Raw genomic sequence first — 17,029 nt, forward strand, 5'->3', positions numbered from 1 at the left:
TCTAACGATTTTGTTGCAGTTTCAGCTCAAATGAATCCTCGTGCATTGCTACACACACTTGGTGTTGCCTATGACAACGAGATAAGTAAACATCAGTTGAGAGAGCATCAATCTTGTTCACACAATCTTTCATGTGTAAACATTGCCAATGGTTGGCAAAGAACGCCGTCAAGTGAACAGAGTGGAACGCAATGGGCTACTTGAATGCAATGGCTGCAATGGGTTACTTCAACAAGGAAGGTGCCATATGACGAAATGGGAAGATAGCCCATTTGGTCTATTCCCATCAATGGGGAACTTCAAAAATTATTTTCTTTCTTAAAAGAACAAAAATTGTACGATAAAACTTATCATATAAGAACTATTTATTGCTTTGATTGAGGTATAAAGCCGATTTTTAATTGGAGCACCACGTAATGTAATATTCTTCTTAATGTGGACCAAAATGATGATTTTCTCAAATATTTTTTCTTGTAAAATTTAGAAACATCAGTGGTCTGAAAATATTTTTAACGAAAAATATACCTTCTGTAGAGTAGTATTCATTACTTAGATCTTCATACTAAAGCAATGTTATAAGGAAAAAAATGCAAACATAGCACATTTTGGCAAAATTTCTGGAGGCGTATATGGTAGAAAAATTGCAGTCATATTATTGAGCTTCGAACATCCTACAACAAATGCCTTTGCTTAATATTTAAGGCAAATTGGTATGAAACAAGAAACGAAACTCTAACAATAATTTTCCTAACAACCCACTCGGATGACATTCTGCGAAATTCAAAGGCTCCCACCTGACCAAAGAATTTTTCCTCTCTGAAATATTCAAGCAATCACAGTTTTCAATGCTCTAAATTAGCCACAATTTTTTTTCGAGTACATTTGAGATGGTAGCTGAAATGGCTGGGACGTTTGACATGGAATGACCCATAGCTGACAATACTCGCAATAAGCATCTTCCAATTATCTGCCCGGCCGCACTTCTGTAGCACTGTTGTGATGGGTACTGCACACTTTTAAGAGATGACAAAGAGGACACAACTCCATTCGCTGCTTCCTCCTCGTGTGCGATTGCTTTGAGTGCATGTTGCCTGCAGAAACAAAAGCAGCATCACCATTGCCTAACTGGCCCAATAAAATCTGCACTGTACCCATTATGATCGGGAGCAACACGGGCACTAGGAAACCTAACTTCAGACACCTCCGCAGAAACGCACCACAGTACCGTTCAGTGATGTGGGCACTTGTTCTCACTCGGTAGCAGATCGCTTTGCAGTTATGCATAAGCACACCGGGGAATGCCTGATGAGTTTTCTGTTTTGCTAACATGTTTCCTTTTATTGTGTTGGAGTGTTTCTTCAAAGGGCCCTGCGTCACCTTTCGAACATGTTAAAAGGAACACTGCCGATCAGTAGTCAAGTAAGGATAACATAAGGAGAATGTTGCTGAATTTGCTGCTGCTGTGTGTGTGTCTGTGTGTGTGTCTGTGTGTAGTGCAGGGTCTTTAAAGGTTTTGGTTATGTAACGAGATAACAAAGTTAAATGTTTTTAGCACTTGGCTTAATATACAGTGCAGGATGCAGCTGATTAACTCCAGCAGTGATGTGATAGCTGCGCCAATTGCGCCAAACTGCGCCAAGACGTGAAAGCTGCTACATCCTGCTACATCTCCGCTGTTTTGCGCCAAAACTGCGCCAAACTATAAGCACACTAGCGGAAAAACTAGGAAAAACGTGTGCAGCATGCCGCCGGCGGCAAAACGCGACACTCCAAAGCTGCCGCGCGGCAAAATTTTCGTGCCGCGAGAGGAATGTGTTCGTGCATCATTTTTCTCGGCACGCTGCCCGGCGCTTTTTGGGGACATAACCATAACCGACATAACCCTCTCCAGACTGCTGCAAATTGGTGTGACCCCCTAAAAATGCACCTTGGAAGGAGCGGCTCGCCGCGAGCTGGTGTGACCGCAACGCCGCAGCAACATAGAAGTAAAATTTCAGTTGTTAGTACAGTGACGTCCACGCCTGTCTTATTTTTGCACCCTTTTTTAAGTTCCGCTACTCGAACGAGTGTTATACCCCTGTCAAATGGACAACCTTGACCGTGGTTAAGCTGACTACGGTTACGGCTGACCACGGTTAGGGGTAGCTACACAGCAGGGGCGTAGCCAGGGGGGGTGGGTTGGGGGGTTCAAACCCCCCTCGAAATTTTTCAGTTTTGCTTGCGTATATATACACGCGCACATACAAACGCACGCACGAACATACATAAAGTATGGTCGAACCCCCCCCCCCCCCCCCCCCCCCGAAAAAAATTTCTGGCTACGCCCCTGCTACACAGCAGAAATAACAGTATGGTTCTGCAGCGATAAAGCGACATGCTACACAAGAGGCACATTGAGGCCACGAAGACGCATCGGAATTCAGCAGGTGTACTGAAAACTCCAAAAACCTGCATATCAGACTTATTTGGACATGACAAAAATTGCAACCCAATCTGATCCAGGCTCTTTGAGAACCCAAGTAAACCAATTTAGGAGGCGTCGATGTAAACGTAACCAGCTGATACGAATTCGTGAAATTTCCCAGCCGAATTCCACTGTGTCGAATCGGCCGAAATTTGGATGTTCCGAACTCTTTTCCGCGTCGCGGCGGGTGATACGAACTTTGGTGCTGAATCCGTCGAGCGACGGTCGAGAGCAGAAGGCTGTTAGCTTCGGAAGTACGCGCCGGCCAGTGCGCACGCTGTCAGAACTGTGGTTATCGTTTGCCATAACCGCTGTGGGCGAAACCGCAGTCGCTCTTGACACTATCATGCATGGCGACGACGAAACTGACGGGACTCTGAAAGTGCACGTGCGTCCAATGCCCATCCAGTCCAGGTGGCGCAAACGTCGCAAACAAAGCAGCAGATGCGATTATAGATAGCAATACAGGCAACGCAGAACGTACACTCTAAAAAGTAAAGGAGGAAATGGGGGTCGAGGTTACTCCTTTAGGGGAATAACTAACCTGCCACACCCATTACTCCTTTTTGGGGGTAACTGCGACGGGACGAACCGTTACTCCCCGTAGAAGTTGCTCCTTTAGGGAGTAACTGACTGGAGCAACGGATGCTCTTTGTGAAAACTCCAACGGGAGCAACGGTTACTCTTTCTCGATACTCTTTAAAGGAGAAACGGATAGTCTTTTTCGATACTCCCACGGGAGGGACGGTTACTCTTTCCCAATACTCCTGAAGGGAGGAACAGATAGTCTTCTTCAATACCCCCAAGGGAGCGACAGTTACTCTTTTCAATTACTCCTCTAGAGAGCAGCCGTTGCTCCTTTCCTAAACTCCTAAAGGGAGGAACGGATGCTCTTGGTCAATACTCCTATGGGAGTGACACTTGCTCCTTACAAATACTCCCGAGGGAGGAAAAGATAGTCTTTTTCAATACTCCCAGGGGAGCGACAGTTTCTCTTTACAAGGAGGAATGGATGCTCTCTGTCAATACTTCCACGGGAGCAATGCTTGCTCTTTCTGAACACCTAAATGAAGTAACAGTTACTCTTTCCCATTAGTCCCGCAGGGAGGAATGGATATTATCTCTCAATACCCCCATGGGAGCGACAGTTACTCTTTCACAACATTCTTCATCGGAGCAGCATGCAGTTAATCATCCTCAATGCCTCTCAATGGAGTAACGTTTGCTTGTATTGAGTGCTCCTCAAGAAACCAGCAGTCCAGCTCTCCCATCGGCAAATGAAAAAAAGTTTTGAGGAACATGATTTTCATCGGGTTGCGCCAAGTCTGACACAAATGCTCCAGGAGAGGGCAGAAATCCAGATCTATTTGTGAGAAAAATACTTTATTGAAATCAGTCTGGCTGTTCTCTGGCTCAAGATGGTTGGAGCCACACTGACGAGTGACGTCGGCCGCAAGACGCTCTGAACTTTCAGAACTTGACACAGGAGATCGAAGGTCCGCTGAGCTTTCTTGCTGAAAACAATGTTCAGCGCCCAGTATAGCGCGATCTGTGTGGCAATGGCTGCCGAAAGGCTAGTCTCCTTAATATCAAGGCCCTCCCGGCGCACAATAAATTCCCTTGAAGTCAACAAGCTTCCATTGTATGTCACTGTCGGCACATGATGCGTTTTGGTGGGGTCCTACAAAAAAAGGCACATTTTAACACAAGGCTTGTTGCTTCATTAGTACAGCAGCTGTTTCATGTAGCAACAGATAAAACCTAATGCTTTACGACACACTGACAAATAAATGAAATTGCAACTTATTTGCAAAACATGGTTCGACACTGGAAGGAACATTCTTAACAAGTCAAAGAACTTGCAATAAGGCTACAGGTTTATCCACAGGTTAGAGACTGGTCTCGTTTACACGGAAGCCAATTAATTGGTTCTGAAAAAAACAGAGGCCTTTGCTGTTTGCAGGCAGCACTCATGCTAGCATACTTTATCAAGTAGAACCCTTCTGATACATTTTTCAAGGCCATGTGCAAAAAGAATGTAGGAGCCAGGAAATGGGGAAAAAAGTGAAAGTGAGAGTCGTAGTGAAATGCACAATCATATCTCAGTGGTTATTGACGAAAAAAAAAAAAATGTGCAGCGTTGGCTCCTGTACCCTTTTTTCATCTGATCAGCACAATGCGAGCAATTTCATTGTGGTAGGTGGGAGTTGAGCTGTTAGAATGAATTATCGACTTGACAGACTTACTTTCCTGCAATTATTAGGTACATATTGTGCCACGTGGCTCCTACCATGATCACTTGAGTGTACATTTTTTCCGAATAGACCCAGTGTCTTTGGGTGGCCAGCACCTAAAATGGTATCTTGAAGCGACCATCCGTCGTGATCCTTTCACATCCATAAACAAGATTATCGCTGGATGCACCGGCGATAATGCCACGAGCAGTGACGATCTCAGCTCACTTGCTCAGTATTTTCGGCATAGTGCCAGGTTGGTGTGGCTTGTAAATGGCCGCATGTCTCGCAACAGTGAAAGACCAAAAACACAGCCCTTTCTCCCAAACTTCACCACCACTGCACGCATTGGCATACTCGGCCATGATCTCATCAATCGACAGAATTGTGGAGTTAAGAACTGCATTATCGACGAAAACATTATTGTAAGCGATTCCATTGGAGGCATGAAAGAACCGAGCATGCACAGCAGGCTAGCATGACTACAGCAATGACCCGCAAGTAAACAGAGTGCGAGAAGACCATGCCGTCTCTGGTCTTGGTGACCTTAATTTTGCCAACACCTCGCACAAAAAACATTTTAGAACTATGTGCCCTTACAGATGGCTGTGAATTGCAAAAGACGATTGAATAATTGATGATTGAATAAATGTTTAGGGTAAAATAGACTTCAAATCTTCCCGAAAAAAATTGTGAAATTAGAGAAAATATGCGATTTGTCGCATGTTTGACCGTATTTTTCATACTGATGCGGTCTAAGTAAAAATCCTCGTCATGCGGCGTTTGATAGAAGACTTCGTCGTTAAGTAATGAAGAAAGTCTAATCAAATAATTTTTTGTTTTAAGGAAGAAAATAATTTTTGAACTTGGCCCTCCGAACGCGCCCTGCATTTCATTTTGTAGCCACTTCGGCGCAAAGCACGTGGTCGCTCTTCCAGCTGACACTCGTCACAGGCAGCGGCAAGATGCGAGGTGTATGTCAGTGGCTCGTGAGTCGTCGACAGTCTTGTCGCTTCGATGTAAGGGCGACGAGTAATGAATTCGCATTACAATGTGAGCTTGCTTGGCGGGCCCAATGGGAAATATGGACGCCCGAGAGCAGCTTATGGCGTAGTTGGCACAGTGTGCTACAGGGCCGTCTGCACAACTAGCATACACATACCGAAAGAAATAATGCACATTGTATACACTTTTTTTCGGGGTATACGTATTGTGCAGACGTCCTCTAGCACATTGTGCCAACGACGCCATAGGCTGCTCTCGGGCGTCCATACTTCCCATTGGGCCCGCCAAGCAAGCTCACATTGTAACGTGAATTGATTACTCGTCGCCCTGAGATCAACGCGACAAGACTTTCGAGCACTCACGAGCCACCATAGGCGTGCGCAAAGTTCCCCATCGGGGGGGGGGGGGGGGGGGGCAAAGGATCATCGCAGCGCCCCCCCCCCCACCCTACTAAGTGAATGTATGGGGCAGATTTTGCACACCCCCCCCCCCCTCTTAGGTGACTAGAATGGTCAGTGTACGGGGCAGATTTTGCGCCCTCCCCTCTTAGGTGATTAGGGGGGTGGTTGCCCCCCCCCCCCCTGTGCGCACGCCTATGCGAGCCACTGATATACATCTTGCATCTTGCCGCTGCCTGTGACGAGTTTCAGCTGCAAGGGCGACTACGTGCTTTGCGGCGAAGTGGCAACAAAAAGAAATGCCGGGCACTTACGGAGCGCCAAATTCAAAAATTATTTTCTTCCTTAAAACAAAAAATGATTTGATTAGACTTTCTTCATTACTTAACGACAAAGTCTTCTATCAAACGCCGCATGACGAGGATTTTTACTTGGACCGCATCAGTATGAAAAATACAGTCAAACATGCGACAAATCGCATAAGTTCACATTTTTTTTCGGGAAGATTTGAAGTCCATTTTACCCCTAAACATTTTTGTACTATAATACACTTTCCTGAAAATCATACTATTATTAAGATTGGTTAGGGGGAGTTGAAGATAGCACAAGAAAAAATCACGAACATTGAAGAGTTTTGTAGTTTTTGAAGATACGTAGCTGGTAGTGAAACACAAAAGTTTCGGAATTAGTGAATAGGACACCTAAACAGAACCTCTGCCTAGCGCCAGCGTGGTTTCAAAGCTGAACACAGAAAAATAGATTTTATACACATTTTTCTATTAGGCACGGTTTAACAAATACAAGCGAACTTCGAGGGGGCGCCATGATCGTCAAAATTTTTATCGAGCAAAAATGTTTTGCCGCAATACTCTATGTGGCACAGGAAAAATGCACAAATTTTATCACCAAAATCTGCGATGTGCGAGCGCCACGTCTGGGACACTTGGCATGGAATGACCCAATAATAATATCTGGGGTTTAACGTCCCAAAACCACGATATGATTATGAGAGACACCGTAGTGGAGGGCTCCGGAAATTTCGACCACCTGGGGTTCTTTAACATGCACCTAAATCTAAGTGCATGGGCCTCAAACATTTTCACCTCCATCGAAAATGCAGCCGCTGCAGTCGTGATTCGATCCCGCAACCCGAAGGTCGCGAGATTGAATGACAGGGTCAGCCGTTGAGTGCCATAACCACTAGACCACCGTGGCAAGGCTTATCCATTGAAGGTGCAACTAGCAACTGAGCAAAGAGGCTTATCCATTTGAGAGGCCTCTTTTATAAAGAAACTAGCTACGAGCAAGACTTCGATTTGGGCGAGTTGGTACATGATTAGCTGGGGGAAAACAGCGCAAAAAAGGACGAGGACGCAGGAACACAGTACACTGTACGAGCGCTGAACTTACAACTGACATCTTTATTGCACCAACCGCTCGTTTTTACAGCGCATCAAGCCGAGCACGCCATTCCAATCAAACCGCCAATCAAAATCATCAGGTATGCCAACTACATTGTCACTGAAAGCTATCACATGTACATGAATTTCACGTTCTGTTTTGCCGTTTGCCTTCTTTAAAAATTGTGTGTTCTCAAAACAGAATTTGAAATCGTGGAAGCGTTTTTTATCAGGGAAGCAGGAGACAGTTGCATCAGCAAGCCATCTATTTTGCTCACCGACGCTGAGATTCAATATCTCAAAGGTTTCATGTTAATCATTTCCTTTACTGTGTTTTTTGTTGGTCATCCTCTAATTTTCCATCGACTAACTCTCAATCATTGTTATCGTGGTAAGTGAGCCTGTGCCTCGAACATGGATTGTTTGTTGTTGTTTTTTTGTGTTTTTTTTTTTTGCTTGTTCATCCTTGTTAGGAACTGGTTTGTTCATTTTATCTGAGTGTGAAAGATGCATGCGCACGGTGTAATTTATGTACACGTGATAGCTTTCAGTGACAATGTAGTTTGCATACCTGATGATTTTGATTGGCGGTTTGATTGGAATGGCGTGCTCGGCTTGATGCGCTGTAAAAACGAGCGGTTGGTGCAATAAAGATGTCAGTTGTAAGTTCAGTGCTCGTCCAGTCTACTGTGTTCCTGCGTCCTCGTCTTTTTTTTTTAGCTGTTTTTCCCCATCTAACTAAAGTTTCTCAAAGCGGTGTGCAACAAGCAGGTTAAGTGGTTTGATAACGATACAACTACTCACGGTACCTGGCCGGTCACTCGAGCATTTATTCTTGCTCTATTTTCGATCACGTCCACTTCTCTAATGTCTACAGACACTTGGAAGTCTTCGTCAAAACGCTATAAAAATAAGAATGCCAGAACTCAGAAGGGAACTACGTAACACACGGATGAAAAGTTCGGAAGTGTCATGGTTGCAATGCTGGCCAACAAGGATTCACAGCCTACTGTTGCCACAAGCATTCATACTATTTATATATCCCAAATTTCCGCCATAGCAAGTGACAAGCGCGACATTTTACTACATCTAAAATTAAAACACACTAACGAGGTTCGACTACTGACAGTGTCGGCTACTCATACACGTGCAGCAGCGCTAGATGCCGAACACTACTGGAATTGACGCCTCGCGTGGCCTCGAACAAGGATTTCCTACACAACAGAAATACCTTCCACGTTTTCTATGATGAAAGAAGTGAGGGCTAAATTCGGTGCAACAATGTTGTCATCAAGGCTTAGATGGGACCAAATTTGGCAATAACGTAAAATTTAACGCTGCCGGATTTTTATATAAAATGGACGATGCTCAAAAATGTAACACAAAGCTGCAGTAATCGATGACAAACGCTGCTGCAACCGCTACAACATGACGATCAAGCACTCACCGTTAAGCCGACGGTGGAGACGTCAACTTCAGAGAACATGTCCAACTCCTTTATATGTTCCATTGAATCCCGTCCCGTCCACGGCTCGTCGAAAGTGATGACGGCATTTCTGTCGCCATATGTAACGAGGCACTTTGAGGACATTGGGCGACAATGGCGCAAGACAATGAACAGTTCTCAAGCCTGCCGAGGCACATGCACTCGCTCACACATACACGGTGTAGTGTCTCTACGACTCTATAGCTCTAGTCCTGAAACACCCAAAAGTGAAACAAAGCTGGTGATTAAAACAAAACGAACTTATTTACTGATACACCAAAATAGGAAACGTCCACGCAGCTCAAAAGGTTCGCTGGCGACTGGTGTTTTCCCGGGTCCGCCGGATTCTCCTCCTTGCACCACAAACACACACACAAAAACAACCACCGACACTGGTCACTGGTGCACGTGTCCTCCGTTTTATGGCCCACTTCGGAGGGGAGAACAGTAGCGGCTTCAGTCAGGCGCACTTTCAATGTTCCAAGGCCACGGATGCGGGGGCCGTATGCTAGACGCGTGGCTCTTCCCACCACTCGAAACTCCAAAACAAACTGTCCACGACACACGGCACGTATCCACGTGCGGTCCTCGTTGCCATGACTGCTGATTTATCAGTAGCTCTACTGATGTTTGTAATTTCTGCTGACTCAATGAAAAGGTGACGGAATCTACTGCTTTTTGGTCTTTTTACAAAAATGAAAGGAACCTCTACATTTTTTTACTAAGTTTACATTAATGTGATATCACCAGACAAACAAGAAATTCCTTTCATTGCGATGTTCTCAAACGCAGCACTACTTTTGACTGACGAGCCATAGACACCATAGACTTTCATACAGTAAGTATTACAGGAAGCTCTATGTTATGAGCAAGTACCAGCAAGTCGTGAGACAGAAATGTGAATGCACAACGCGCCCCACAGCTACGAAACCACAAGCAATATAATTGGCTCTCGCGCCAGTGCCCCATACCCCGTGCGAAGAAGTATGGACCCTGGAATAAAGGAAGTATGGGCCACGGTGCACCGGCCTGGACGTATACATACCATCGGGCAAACAGGGCCCACCTCAACCGTTCAATAAAGGTCATCCTGTCATCTCTCTTAACAATTTTATTTTAGTTATTTATTCATCCACTTATTGCTTACAAGAAATGAACGAGCATTGTTACGGCCACTAATATACATTTTCCAAGCACTGACACTTCGTAATGCACTTAACGTGAAAATATGCTTAGTAGTGAAAGGAGATCTACCCCCTCACCCCCGGGTCCTTCCCTCTCCTTCTCGAGGCGTGCGGGAGTAAGTGTTGCCATTCGTCCTCCCGTTCCTCTCATTTTGACGAAGGACCAAGCAGTTACCCTCCGAACTTTGCGCACGGCACGCATGCTTCTGCAGTTCGTCCTTCGAGGGAGTAAAGCGCCCTTTTTCGGATGAACTGCGCAGTTACTCCCGAAAACTTTTTAGAGTGTAGTTTTGAAGGCACATGCGCAGCCAGCGCAGGCGGATTGAAAACTGAACTACCGTTTGCCGCAACCGCCGCGCACGAAACCACGGTCGTTATCCATGCGATCATCGATAGCGACTACGAGCTCCGAAGGTACGCGGCTAACGCAGCAGTAGATTAAAGGCTAGATAGTCATAGAAAAAGGCACGAAGCAGTGGTGTAGCCAGGAGGGGCGCGCACACACACACCCCCCGCCGTTTTTTTTTTTTTTTTTTTTTTTTTTTTTTTTTTTGCTATTGCATACAGAGCCCAAAATGACACTTGACGACATCTGCCTGCCCGGCCCCCACTTCAAATCAAGGAGGTGCCGACCCGACCCCCCCCCCCCCCCCCAGACAAAAATTTCTGCCTACGCTCCTGGCATGAAGCCTTTCGGCTTTCGTGTCGATCTTCGCTTGTCACTATGGTTGAGCGGACTTCACTTAGTTTTCAGTTGCCCTCATGCGAAGCTTTGACGCGCGCTTTCGCGGCAGCCAGCTGCGCCGTCCCTTATTTGTCTGTTCACGTGTGTCCCAGAAAGGCATACGAGAGTTCTTTTGACAGAAGTTAATGTTTTGTGCGTATATCGTGGTTTGAAAACAGGTCTTGCTAGTCTTTTGATGATACCAAATTTTGGGCTATATGAATATTGTCGTTCCCCCTTCAGATTTGTATCACAGAGATTCTGCTGTAGTTGGGAAACCCTACCTGCATTGTTAGTTTGGCCACTCTAAGCCATTATAAGACCGCAACACCAATGGCAGCCTGCATTGACACCCTTGTCCAATGTTTACGCTTATGGGGCTGTGAGGTGAACCAATGGTGTTATGCAAACAGCCATTATTGGACAGAACTTTTTATTTCAAAACAGTTCCTCCTTATTTGACTGTTTTGCTTGACACGGTTCATTTTTCCCCTTGGCAGTGAGCTTTTAGCTGATCCAAAAGCTGTTTTCCCTGCTCCCAAACGCGTTTTTGGCTGCTCCAAAAGCCCTTTTACCTGCTCCAAAACGCACTTTTTGCTGCTCCAAAAACCTGCTCCAAAACAGCTTCAGTCAATCACATCACTGCTCCAGTCTAATCATTAAAACATGGCCAAACAGATTATAGGCTTTGTTATATCCATGTTTGCTAATTATACTCAGGTTCAACTGCGCATCAGTCAACAAATGTTAAAAAAGTGTATTTATATAACTCAAGGAATTAGTACAAAGTGCTTGGACCAGCAACCATTGCAAGCTAGTACCTAGTTCAGCACTACATAAAATTCCATCTGGCTCAACCATACACATACATTTGCTGTACGAGTGACACCATTGTTATGCGAACAAGCATTAATTGACTGAAGAAGAGTTAAGACATTTAATCGGACTAGTAGATGCATTTGCATAAAAGATCAAAGTTTCTGGCGACTTTTATTGCCGCAGGCACTACGTTTCAAGTTATTCCTCCAAAGAACTGTAATAATCAGTCACTGTATACATTGCTTCAGTTTGGAAGATTAAGATTTGCTTGCCTAATGCCCTTGGGGAATTATATATATTTTTGGGTGTTAGCAAGTAGAGAAATGTGTGTAGTGTAACTAGTGTCCTTATAAGTCCCAAAGCAATAAACGAGATTACTATATTGACTCTAATCTAACACGCACTCAATTTTCGCTGGTTCAAAATAGAAATGCTCCTGAGTGACTCGTTACCATATTTTTAAAATGAAATTATGATATGCCCCTGTGTTAAGAATTAGAAAAACAAGAAAGGAAAATGGACAAGCACAATCGGCCTTCATAGAATGGGCGCTTTATTTTTCTGGAAGTTCTTTTTCTCCTCTGATCCAATCTTGCTGCCATTTAAGATCACTTCTGGATATGCATAGTTTGTGTGGCAATCCAAGAGCCGTTAGCTCAGCAAGCTCAGTCTATGCAGAGTTGCTAGGGAAGTCTGCAAGCTTTTTTGTCGAGGTCCGACTGTTTTCCCATTTTTGTACCGTAGAGACTTTTCCTGGTCGACATGCAGCTGAAGATCTTCCATTGTTTATGCTGCTCATGGCCATAGGCCTAGGGCATATAAGACAGATGTGACTCTGCAATCTCCAGTGCACAAAATACCTTTCCTTTGATGTGAGCTTTCATAACGAAAGTTCCGCATCACCGTTTGCATTTATTGGGAACAGATGCTACGCACACTGGTTGCAGTCACGCATAAGATCAACCTACGTGAACTCTCAATAAAATGTGCTCTATCTCCATTTTGTGATAGCGATGACACTGCATCTGATCCTTCTGACAGGAAGCTGTTGTCGTTGCTGCAAATGTGGTTTAGGTAATAGAATGAAATATGACTGTACTGAATTCTGCATCGTCAAAAGCACAAAAACAGCATCAGCCAGCTATATGTGTTTTATTGACTTGTAGCCCATAGCACTTCACGCAATTGCTTATTGAGCTGCTAGCCATCTCCTCTCGATCAGTGTCGAAATCACATCGAAATGGTCCATCGAAATGGGCCACGTCGAAATGGTCCAATCAAACCTAAAGATTTACGGTGTAATATATTAGTATATTTCATATTTTTCCAAGTGTACAGGGAACCTTTTTTATTCGTAAAAAAGAATGTTTCTATACGTGCATCTTTAATCGTAGCAGAACTTATTACAGGCATAAGATCATGCTTGCTGGTGCAACCAATAAGTATGTTTCTTTTTCCTCTTCTTCTTTTCATCTTCCCGAGTACAAGGAACCATTAGCTGTACTATTCTAATACTATAAGTCAGATTCTGTTACTATTGAAATAACATGCCAGCAGTTGTCAGCACCAAAGGGACGGTGTGTAGTCTGCATTGCTGTAAGAAAGGCATAAGGAAAGGCTTAAATCTCCCAAATCTAATGTAGTAAATAAAGAAAGCACCAGAATCTTTTATTGCTACTTTGTCACTTCCAGCATCTACCATGTTAAAGAAAATTAAGCTCCACATGGTCATCATCATCATCGTCAATCACCTGTGCAAGTCACTGCAGTCCACTCGTAGTCTCAGTGCCTTTGGCTACCAGTCACTGTTTGTGTTAGGATCGGTTTATTTGTGACAGTAAAACTGTGGGAATTAGCAGAGATGTATATACAAAGGGAGGTCTCGTAGTTAGACTGTGTACATTTATTCAGGCGTGATCAAGTACACCACACAGGGGGAGGCAACGCCACTTACGTGGTGCTTACGATGCTTGTGACGAAGTATATTTTATTTATGGATTTGGGCCTTGTGCTGAAGGTTTCATCTGTAGATTTTCTTGAATGAATATTCACAAATTTTGTTTATGCTGGTCCCCACAGGTCTAAATTAGCAGTTCTTTTTCATGTGGCTGCTGCCATTTTGTTCAGGGTAATGCAGCTTTTGGTTTCATAAAGGTGAAACACAGTTGTCTTAGTCATCGCACAGCAGATGGCACAACATAAAGCGTCCCTTATTAAAAGCATTGACAGTGCGTTATAGAACACTTAGATAAGTAGTTTGTACACAAACTCAGATGCTTCATTATATGCAGTCACTAATTATTATATAAAGTTTAGAAAGGTGTAATAGTGACCGTTTTAGTTGAGGACTGAATTGAATTGTCACTATAATTGATTATATCCTCAGTTATGCCTCTTCAGACCATTAGGTCTTATATTTCAAATGAATTTGGTAGCAGTATGAGAAGGTAGTGTAACTGTGAAGGAATAAAAAAAAGAAAAATGCACCAACCTGAAATGTTTGGCAGCTTTATAAAATCTTTGGGACATCCTTCTATCAAATGGGCATTGCTCAGTGCTGTGCTGCTATACTCGAATACAACTCGAGCAAAAAGCGGCTTTTCACTGTCAGAGGACCCCCCTCCAGCCAATGGTGTCATCGTGACCCCGCGCCAGACCGCCTTCGCACCGTGCTCACGGGAAGCGTCGCAAAGCAGCATGTCAAAGCTTGTCACAAAGACGAAGCGATGCCATTGACTGGAGGAGGTCCCTTGATGGCAAAAAGCCGCTTTTTTCTTGAGTTGTATCCGAGTATAATTGAATGCCAGCATTGTCATACACTGCTGTTTATATTCACAGCTAGTTTTGCTAGGTATGCTCGTGTAGTATTTGCTGTGACTTTTGTGTGTATCTGTCTGTATGCTTGTACCACGTAAATCAAAGTGCAAACTGCCGCTGAGTGTGCTATAAAATGCTGGCATAGGACATAAGTAAAATTTTTCACTGCAGTGTTTAAGAAAGTAATGTTTCTCTGCAGGCTACTGATCCGCCCGAGTCGACATTCAAGAACTTGGCTCCATCCCGGCAACGATACACTATACTGAAGGATGAACTGTAGTAGAGCTATCAAGAGAGAAACTGTACAGTCCGACTAGTGGTCACTGCATTTTTCTAGGGTCATGAGATGTGAGGAATGTGAAGATTGCTAAGTTTATGGCAGTAAATATTTCTTTGTGCTTTGTACAATTTTTTTCTTCCCTTTAAGAGGTTTGATTACAGACCTGTTGCACTGAGCACGAAATGGCTTGGCAAGAGAAATAGAAAATCATGTTTTAGAGTTTCGTTTTCAGTTATTTTTATGTTTACTACTGCCAACAGGTGCTGTGATGAAAATAGTGTGATTTTGGCAATGTACACATAGACTGTATGCCCCTGCTTCATTCGTTCAATTCCATTGGCTCATGCTCATTTTTAAATAGTTTTTTTTAATACATCTGCTTTGAAGTTGTTAGATTGGCCACATGGGTCTATTTTGTGCAATATTTGTTGCATAATTATTAAAATTCATGGCTATTGCTCGTTATTTGAAAGTGCAGCATCTGGCACTTTTTGTTTTCTTAAGGTGTTTGGTTTTTATACTTTAGGGCAGGAACCACATTGCGTTCGTGAGAATTTTTTAATTATTATTTTCAGGTTGCTGTTGTGCATTTCAGTCACACCATTTACCTGTTTTTCTCCCTTTGTTGTTAGCGAACCTGTCATCACGCGCATATGTATAAAAAAACTCTGAGACTGCAAAACACTGTAAAAAAAAACCAAGCAGCATGAAAGGTTGTACTTGTTTTTGTACAGAGTGTCAAGATTAATATTTCTGGTGCGCCAGTTTAGGCTGTGTTGAATGGCAGCTTACCTTTTGTTATTCGTTCTTTACAGCAACCTTGTAACATTCTGACACATAAGGTGATGAAATCACTGAATTTGATGCAGTGATAAAGAAAGAAGTAGTGCGCTTTTACAGTTTGCACGCACAACGTACTAATGAATGTTTCGGTCTGATACTGGGGTGTTCAGCAACACTGGAATGTTGATTACTGAGTGGTATTATTGGTGACCATCCATCCTTTATATTCTCTTCTTTTCTATAAAAGATCGGGTGCATTCATGCATAGGGCAGGAGTCATTTAGCATACCAAAGCTGCCTTGCTTCCATTCATTGTTTCTTCGTGGGAAAGCATCACTGCCTCTTTTCAGCAACAGAATAACATATCAGTTTCTGTGCTTTTTTTTTTCTGTGGAATTTTAAAGATCTATAGCAGGTAATCATTGGAGCTTTGTATGAATTCATCCTGCAGATTTGGCTTGTTTTTAGATGGCTCTGTCTTTAAAGGTGCACTTCCTTTTATTGGAGCAATTGGCACGTTTTGTTTTTTTTCTTGGCCTACTGAAATGAATAATTTTAATCATATACAGACTACTCCCCAGTGTAAACAGTATTTATATGCAGTACTTTCTATCACAAGCCGCAACACCTTTTTTTTTTAATTAACATAGTTTAAATTATCAGCAACACTATATCATTTTCTTAAACTTTCTCAATTACTCAGGGTCACAGTGGCCTTGTGCTGGAATGCATAAGCAAAGCTAGTTGCTACAGCAGGATTCTTTACCTGCCAAATGTGCGGTTAACCTCTGAAGCAGTTGTGAAGAGGAGTTTGAAAAGTAATTCCTATTGCGAAGCAGTTATGCTGTTGCAATCAGGGATCTTCTGTCAAGTCTCCATAACTTTATGTAATGTACAAATCGATGCAGGACTCTGTACTGGTTTAACTTAAATTTTTTTTATGCCAACTTGTACTAATTTGAAATAGTAATATAAGGAATTGCACTGTCTCAAGTGGTCTAGAGGTGATCACCCTTGTCTTAGGCATTACAAATTAAAGCTGCCCAGCATAGGTTCTGAGAAGGCGAATGAGCATAGCTTGCTCTGGCTCTGTGCTTTCACAGAACGGCCTCTCACTGTTTAGGAGTCTGACTTGATGCTTGGCTGATCACCTTCACACCATTTCAGACTGCGTCTATTTTGTATATGTAGCCAGTGTTAAGTATGGCTCTGTTGGCCATCTCTCATGACAAATTAACAGAGGCTTGCAATTGTGGTTCTCTGGCTAGGAACACACTGTTCCCTCTTCTCTTTTTTGAATGAATGTGGTTTTATGCTTGCTGGGCACACAGTCACTTTGTAAGATAAGGAAAACTTGGGATAATAAATGTTTGTTGGGGGCTCATTGAGCAGTTGCATTTGTGTGTTAGCCATCTAGATGCATTAACTCTCAAAA

The 17,029-nt window shown here is 43.4% G+C and overlaps 1 protein-coding gene across 1 annotated transcript in view; it reads left to right on the top strand.

The window, feature by feature from the left end:
• LOC119378965 (endoplasmic reticulum resident protein 44) overlaps positions 1–16,968 on the top strand; it is a 60,947-nt gene extending 43,979 nt beyond the window's left edge. Inside the window, exon 12 of the mRNA XM_037648077.2 lies at positions 14,731–16,968. Coding sequence (XP_037504005.1) covers positions 14,731–14,811 — 81 coding nt within the window. The 3' untranslated portion in view covers positions 14,812–16,968. The remainder of the gene's footprint in view (positions 1–14,730) is intronic.
• The last annotated feature ends 61 nt before the right edge of the window (positions 16,969–17,029 follow it).

The sequence above is a fragment of the Rhipicephalus sanguineus genome, chromosome 1, assembly GCF_013339695.2.
Source record: "Rhipicephalus sanguineus isolate Rsan-2018 chromosome 1, BIME_Rsan_1.4, whole genome shotgun sequence".
Classification (NCBI taxonomy): Eukaryota; Metazoa; Arthropoda; class Arachnida; order Ixodida; family Ixodidae; genus Rhipicephalus; species Rhipicephalus sanguineus.